The following is an 8,500-nucleotide window of genomic DNA, read 5'->3' as shown; positions in this document are numbered from 1 at the left end:
TTAATTTAATGAACACTAATAAATTTGAATTATAAAAAAAAAAAAAATTAATTACAATTGTTTGTCAAGAAATCATGGTAATATTTGCGACGTGCCCGTTAATTGGAACAATTAGTTAAATGGCATAAAGATTAGAAAATACAGAAAACAGGAAATATTAAAAAACATACGGGATTCGAACAACGACTATGAGACGTACGTGCGGCGCGTCTGCTGCCTAACAGCGATATACAAAGCTCCACATTGCATATGCTAAAATAAGCCGACAGCGAGTGAATACATAGACTCTGGATTGGTTCACAGTCGATTTGCTCTAGGCCGCGGTTTGGTAAACGGAATAGCTTACCGCGCGCATATGTTGGTGCACGATCTGCCGAGCGTACTGACGTATACTGGACGTCACTGCATGTACCGACGACGTCACTCTGCCGCGGCACCGCGCATGTGCCGGCCGGCATGTGCGGCAGGGTGGGTTAATTTAGTCTCGGCCTGAGCCGAGCTGCCAATCCTGCTCGAGTGTTGCCACCACGACATGAAATCCATATAGTTCTCGTCTAAAATAAAACATTTTGAAGAAATGTATTCTTGTCTCGGCTGAAGACGTGGCCACTCTTCTCAGCGTGGCACCACATGCAGTTAACTATAAAGGCCAATTGTATAATGATGGTAGCCAACACTGGCGTAGCTAAGGGGGAGAGCGAGAGAAGAGGGTATTCGGGACGGGAGAGAGCGAGAGGAGAGTCCGAGAGCGAGAGATGAGACGAGAACGAGAGAGGGGGAGAGGGAGCAAGAGAGGAGAGAGCAGAAGAGAGAGGAGGGACGGAGAGGAGAGGCGAGAGAGACGAGTGAGAGAGCAGGAGGGGAGATGAGTAGGAGAGCTGAGAGAGAGGAGAGAGAGAGAGCGAGAGAGAGAGCGAGATGCGTACATGAGAGAAGGAGAGAGAGCGAGAGAGGAAAGATGAGAGCGACGAGAGCGGAGAGAGTGAGAGAGAGAGAGAGGAGAGAGCGCGGGGGGCGGGGGACGGAACCTGGGCGGACGACGGGATATATCGTAGCTTAGGCTGCCGCCACCGGGGGTGCTGAGTCGAGGTGCTGACCAGCCGTTCTGTAACGCCTTCTACTAGGTGACACCACGGACCTGCATATCCTCGCACCGTGATCTCTATCACCTGTTCTTACGAACTGTGTGGCAGGCGTTTACATGGACGACTGGCGAGTTGGTGCGCGGAGCTCGATCGAGCGGTCAGCGGTGCGACCGCGAACGTACGCGTGCTGGGCGTGGGATTAGGGTTATGTATATTAGTATTAACTATTATATATATATATATATATATATATAGGCGTAGGTATTATATATATTGTAGGTTTAGAGGCATATAAATATTTATAGTTAGTGGTAAGGGTCCTCTTGAGTAGCTTTTATATATATATATATATATTAGGTATATTATTATATATACCCTACCCTATTATTTATATATATATATATATATTTATATTACCTAACCAGATTCTATATGATATATCTATACCTATACGCCACGTGTACGTGGTATGTGTGTGGTTAGGGTAGGGGTCGTAGGTCGAGGGTATATATTAGTATTACCCTAACCTAACCCTTACTAACCCTAACCCCTACCCTAACCACGTACACGCGTTGCGGTTGCACGCCGTGCGTGCACGTACACGCATTTGCGTGCGCATACACGCTTGCGGTCGCGATACACGGGTGCGTGCCGTACACGCGGTGCGTGCCATTACACCCAGTACCGACTAACACGTGCGTGGCACGTACACACGTATGCTCCGCACTACCATGCACGCTGCGGTTATGTGCATCTGTGCCGCGAAGTTACCGTTCACGCTGTGCCGTATTGTACGCAGGCCGCAGCGTACCGCCGCGTGTATGTACACGCATGCGGCGGGCCATATGAGCCTCGGCTGACGATCTTGCGACAATACCCATGCTATCGTTAGCAACACCGGCATCCTTGACTCTGTGAGCTGTGCAGAGTCTTTGCGCTTGTGCGTGCGGAACTCGGCTTATGCCACAGAGAGTCGTGGTTAGCTATCCTTTGCATGCACCCGCCAGAGTTGTTATTCACAATCATCTGTAGTACTGTTCTGTACGGAGGGGCGGGATGTGCCTATTTGTTCGTCTCCGTAGTTGTTATTGTTGTTTTTGTTGTTTTGTTTTTCTGCTGTTTCATGTTGGCGGACGCCAGAGAGGAGAAGGGGAGAGAAAAGGAGTTGTTACCAGGGGGCACGAGGTTTACCAGCCATGGGGTGTTGTAAAAGGTTGTTGGATCAACATGTTTCAGGGGACCTCCGCTGATCAACTTCGTGGTGACTACCCTTGAAATATGCTGTCTGAAAAAAGGCGGCTTTTTCAAAGATGGCCACCAGGTTCTATAATATTAACAATTTTTGGCAGATAATGTTTGATGAACCTCTTTCACACTGAAGGCCCAGGGTGTGTGGTATCATATTAACGGGAATTAATTCTCTATAGATCGATACAATTTCTGGGCATGCGTGTGATTCGTAACAATTTTGCGGCAAAATGTGATTTTTTTCCATTTTTCCAAATATGATTTGCCACAATACATTTTTTCGCCATATTTTCAAAAACTTGTTCAGATAATGCATGTTGAAACTTTCCAGAGAAACTGCAATCGTATATGGTTAATCTTTGTGTGAGAGCGAAGGTCATGTTTTCTAACAAGTAAAGTTATGTGCTCCAACTTGAATTTGATATTAGCTTTAAAACAGCATTTTGTACCATTACACAAGCTTCTCCGATATACGTATCTTGCGTCGGGTCTTGCGAAACCTCGTTTCTCATGTGTGTGGGTTCACCCGCCACAAACGAGCAGAAACGGGGCCGAGAGGTTTAAGGGAATTGTGTGTGTGGGGGTCGGTGAATTGGACTTGGCTGTGATTTGTCATAAATTTTGAGCCAAAATGAGATTTTTGACATTTTTTCCCCAATATGAGTGCACAAAAATACTATTTTTCTGCCATAGTTTCAAAAATCTTTCCACTAAGAATTTGAACTTTCTAGTAACTTGCCATGCATTGGCCCATAGGTATGTCAAGTAGTGTTAGTAAATCAGGGAAGTTCATTGCTTTTTTAACAACAATTATTATTGCTCCTAAGTTCACGCTTTACTTACGTCTTGAACTTGCATACGGCTTTTTCTTCTTATTCACTAGTCCTGATCGTGCTGCGTAACTGTCACTGACCTCGGTTGTTCCGAATTGTCCTGCATCTGCTACATTTGATTGATAGTCTTAGGCAGCTGGCCGCCTTGTAGCAATGGGACGTGTCTTCTTAGCACTAGATGAGCAGTTGCTTATTGGCACCCCCTTAGCACGATTCGGCCGCCACGATATGTTGCCTGTCTTCCGTCGCCACACAGGCAGGCTGGGTGCCAAACGTACAGGTGAACGGCAGAACATTATGCTGACCTATCCCAGAGATCCAGTCACATGATTCTGTGCCAGGGCTGGGATTTGTTGGCGCTTAGAATGTGCGCGTCTGGTGATCTGATGATCGTTCGCAAGGCAGGCGCTCCTTTACGTGCAGTAGGCAAGGTCTTTCTGCTGGGGGGGCAGTAGCTTTTAGCGGGAGTAAATCTGATTGTTAACAATTGTGATGCCTGAGGCTTGCGCAGAATCAACTCCTTAGGAAGTCATCCGAACACTGATGGGGTACAGATGTTGGGTGTGGTCCTTGCCTGCATTGAGCGAGCGTCCTTCTGGGATAGCGATGTCAGTAGGGTTTCCTCAAACTTTCTGTCACTCATGGGATAGTCAGACAGCAAGGCTGCACTAGTTGAAGCCATGCTTCTTGCCGGGATAAGGATTACTCATGTAAGTGTCTCTGCACTCGAGCTGATGATGAAGGGATGCCAGACACTGTGAAGTTTCCCAGTGTCACCGACCTTTCATGGATCTCAGTTATGGGTATTTTCGTGGGCTGTCTTCACCCTAGTCTGGTAGATCGTCTCAGGTGTGTTGCTCCTAGGTGTAGGACACATAAGGATAATAAATGTCTGGGTCAGTGGCGGTGTAACTATCTTTCACTGCCGTTTCAGTCTGCGAAGCAATGTACAGAAGTGTTGCACAGGGAATATATCCTTGGATGCAGCTCCTTCTGCGCTCTGCTTCATTAGGCAGGAAATCGTACAGACTCTCTTGGGTTATACGCTTTCGTCTCTTTCTGTAGACTCACCACCATGGTAGCGATGCTGAGTACTAGGACCAAGCAGGGTAGCAGATGCTTATTTCACACATTTTCTCACAGAGGAAGTTTAGGTAGGTTAGGCCTGTGTGGCTGTCACTGCAATAGTTTGTGGGGTCAGGGAGCTGCTGTATGGTCATTGCTTATATTTTTTGGCAGGTTTTGATCGGGCATCTGTGTTCGTGCTCAGCGGACCTCAGCGCTGTGGCGATATGTACTGTTTCACAACAGAACGTGATGACTCAGTCCAGGCAGCACATCATTCAGGTATTTGTTCATTCGAATGGGCCACAATCTTTCACCTTGATGTGGAAGGACCAGTGTCAGAATGGATTACGATTGGTAAATGTCTGCTGTCTTTCTGATTATGTTGGGCAGAGCAGGAGTGCTGGTCAGTTGGTCTCCTCTTTCAAGGTTTTCACTGTCGTTGACTTACGCGGTACCTGTTCTTATTCTGCCATCTTGCTGGAAGAGAGCATGGTGCGGTTCAGTCACTGCATTCCTGGTTCCTATAATAGTCAACTGGTCTGTCATCCCCTGGCAATGATCTGTGTCATACGCGGAAGGGCAGTTTTTCTTACTCGTTCCCAACTGCAGCTGTTCTTAGCGCAGACCTTTTCGCGTTTCTGCACTGTTATTGTGGGTGGTGGAAGGTGCTATATTCAGCGCTTCAGTATTGGCTTCTTCTGATCACTGTGTCAGTGCTGAGCAGTCCTCCGGATCCGTGTTTGTTCACACTGGTAGAGGTTGTTCTTAACGTTTGCCATCAGCGCATTGTCCTAGGTGGCTAGTATTTTATCGAGGGATGTTGTGGTTGCCAGCAATTGGATTCGTCTCGATGTTGCCATTACGATTGATCCCATTCTCGGCATCCCTTGTGACTCGACTTACACCATGCTTACATTGGTGGGACTGGATGAATGAGAACTGTGCCATGCAATTCTCACTCTGCAGAGACGGCAGCAGATCGATGTGCTGGGTCTTTGTGTAAACAGTTTATCCGTAGTGTGGCCAGAGTGTTTAGTGTAAGGCATCCGAGCACTCGCTTCTTGGCGCATTGCATTGTATTAGTCTTGTTCCAGAAGCATGTCAGGAGAGACTAATTTATGCTTTGCCATCTTGCTCTGGCTCCCGCACACGTGCACTGTATTAGTGCTTCATGTGACATCTGGGGCTGTTTACGGTAAGTAGCTTGCTGTCACGTCAAGCCAGATAGGGGAGGCAAAGACCGCTGCCAGTATGCGTGTAGGTGCCCGGCTGTGCTGAGGTAGAGATAGCATTCGTGAGTGTTCAGAGAGATGTCGTACTCCTCCAAGTGCAGCTTCTCGCTGTGTAAGTAAATAACCTGGTGAAGAATGTCTGACATCCTCCACGGAAGATTGGACAGAAAATTGAGTTTGGTTGCTAACAAGTGATTCTTGGAAAGGATCTTCTGTTCCGTGCGAGGCTGATAAACTGTTCAAGTGGGAGTCTGAATCATGTTTAAGCTTATGAGGCGAAGTGCAAGTCGTTTTTTCAAACACTAGTCTTCAAGGCGTGCTGAAGGCACGTTCCCGCAAGGTTGCAAAAGCCGACGATGTTACAGGGTAGGCGGGGAGTGTTTGAAAATATGGAGAGAATAATGTGTTTTTTCCGCAAATTCTAGTGTTGGGGAAAAATTGGTCAAAAATCACATTTTTTTGCCCATAGTATTATGACTATCATGCACAGCCGATTAACTGGTGCGGTAATCATCTTGGTAGATAATTTATTCCTGTTTATATATGTCCACACCAATGTGAGCACGAGGTTCGAAGTTATACGCGTATGTCGGGAGAAGGCTTGTGTTGTATATGCTTACAAACTGCGGTTAGTCTTTAGCTAATATCAAATTGTATTTGGAGCACTATAACTTTAATTGGTTAGAGAGCTTGAATTGTTCCTCTGCACACATCATTACGCCAAATATATGGGAGATTTTCTGGATGAGTTTAGGGTTAGGGTTAGGGTTAGGGTTAGGGTCCGGAACTCAAGTGGGAAAGAAAATGATTGGTTCACCAGACTCTGATTGGTTCACCAGTCGGTTTGCCTAGGCTGCGGTGTAAAACGGAAAGGCGCGGCCGGGAACCAACGAAATTGACGCCATTTTAGAAAGTTGTGAAAGCGCCATCTCTAGGTTAATAGATGAACTACATATCATTTTTCAGTCAAAACTTTTTCACCCTCCCCAAAGCACAAAATGTGAATATGAATTTTTTACTCCACTCGTCTTTCTCCGTTTCTTTCCCTTGCTCACTTCCTTACTCCCTTCTCGCGCACGCACGCACACACACAGGGATGAATGCACATCATATTCCTTCTAATATAGTTACTTCTCTCGCCTTCCCGCTCACCCTCTCCCCTTCTCTCTCTCTCTTTTTCTCTGTCTCTCTGGCAATATTTCTCTACTCACACACGCACGCACGCTCACACACACATACACACACGCTTTCTCTCTCTCTCTCTCTCTCTGTTAGGTACATCAGTATATATGGTTTCCACAAATGTGTGATTTATTTTTTCAGACTTTTCAAGATCATTTTCAAGGACATGTTTTTTTAAAGTACAATCTGTGACAAGTAGTTTTAGCATTTTAGAGTCATCATATATACCTTAGATTCATATATAAAGTAAATATAGTTGTTTTAAACCCTAATTCAATGAGAGCAATCCTTTCTTTCCCTATAAATTTCTTGCTAATAGTACTTGTTGAGCTGGTGACATGAAAGATCTTCTTCAGCTTCCAACCCATTAAGGGAAACCATTAAGCAACACATTCTCCTTGTTCCAAATCTTTACAAATAATAACAAATAACAAATAATATTAACTTTAATCCAAAATTCACAGAACAGTATCTGCTAAAACTAGTTTGTTTTTGCTATTTTTAGTCAGTTAATGGTAGTAGATAAAACACGCACGCGCACACACACACGCACACACACGCACGCACGCACACACACAGAGTACAAGACAAAGATCTGTATAAAGACGAAAAAGCGTTTGGAAATAAACGATAAGATTTATTAATTCTTTCACTCACGACAAAATTCCGCGTATATTTATTAATTCTCACGATACTCCGCACAATAACAAGAATATTCTCGTAGATGACGACGAAACAAAAGAGGAAAGAATGCAGAATTCCTTGCATAACTATTGCCGATTTACTCCGGCTGTCTATTCGTAATGTTACATTACAGACTATTCTATATTCACGGATACTGTCGGCGGTAGCGCCCGCGCGCGAGATTTCACGCGCAAAGCTCTCTGTACATCGAAGTGAATTCTAGCATCTCAATATACTGGTAAACAAAAACGGAAACAGAAACACGCACGCACGAACGCGCGCACACAACCACGCACACGCACGCACGCACGCACACACATGCACGCACGCACGCACCCACGCCTGTGAACGCGATGCCATTGCGTTGTCATGGCAACGTCTGCCTCGTCATCACCTCTGGCTCGGGTTCTTCAGCATCCCGACGCCTGCAGACACGAGCTCGCTGAACATAGAGGGCGCTGATTTGTCCGATGTCGGCGGATCGACCCAAATCTCCAAGATGGGGGGAGGTCCGGCACCCTGCAAGCAATCAGGTATCGTCAACATCACGGTCATACCCTCACCTCTACTAAACATCGTCAACACCACGGTCATACCCTCACCTCTACTAAACATCGTCAACACCACGATCATACCCTTACCTCTACTAAACATCGTCAACACCACGGTCATACCCTCACCTTCACGCTCACTGTCAGCTGCTCAGAGCTAAGTATCGTCAACACCACGGTCGTCCTCTCCACGCTTGTCTCCGGGTCAAGGTTAGCGAGGGCCGGCAGAGCGCAGCAGAACGCCTGCGGCGGTGCAAGCAGGAATGCCGGCGGTAGATGGAACAGCCTGCAATAACAACAACAAGGGGGTGAGTCCGCTAAATCGAACAGCTCACAAGCAGTGAGTTAGTGTGGAAGCAGGAATGCTGGCAGTAGATGGAACAGCCTGCAATAACAACAACAGGGGGGTTAGTCCGCTAAATCGAACAGCTCACAAGCAGTGAGTTAGTGTGGAAGCAGGAATGCTGGCGGTAGATGGAACAGCCTGCAATAACAACAACAGGGGGGTGAATCCGCTAAATCGAACAGCTCACAAGCAGTGAGTTAGTGTGGAAGCAGGAATGCTGGCAGTAGATGGAACAGCCTGCAATAACAACAACAGGGGGGTGAATCCGCTA

General features: G+C 46.4%; 1 protein-coding gene across 1 annotated transcript in view; it reads right to left on the bottom strand.

Annotated features, from left to right (window-relative positions):
- Positions 1-7,248: 7,248 nt before the first annotated feature.
- Positions 7,249-8,500, bottom strand: part of LOC106816692 — a 3,747-nt gene continuing 2,495 nt past the window's right edge. The window contains exons 2-3 of the mRNA XM_014821314.1: positions 8,013-8,169; positions 7,249-7,851 (exon numbers count right to left, since the gene is read on the bottom strand). Coding sequence (XP_014676800.1) covers positions 7,723-7,851; positions 8,013-8,169 — 286 coding nt within the window. The 3' untranslated portion in view covers positions 7,249-7,722. The remainder of the gene's footprint in view (positions 7,852-8,012; positions 8,170-8,500) is intronic.

The sequence above is a fragment of the Priapulus caudatus genome, unplaced genomic scaffold, assembly GCF_000485595.1.
Source record: "Priapulus caudatus unplaced genomic scaffold, Priapulus_caudatus-5.0.1 Scaffold1456, whole genome shotgun sequence".
In the NCBI taxonomy this organism is placed as follows: Eukaryota; Metazoa; Priapulida; class Priapulimorpha; order Priapulimorphida; family Priapulidae; genus Priapulus; species Priapulus caudatus.
This window is presented reverse-complemented; position numbering and strand designations above follow the sequence as displayed.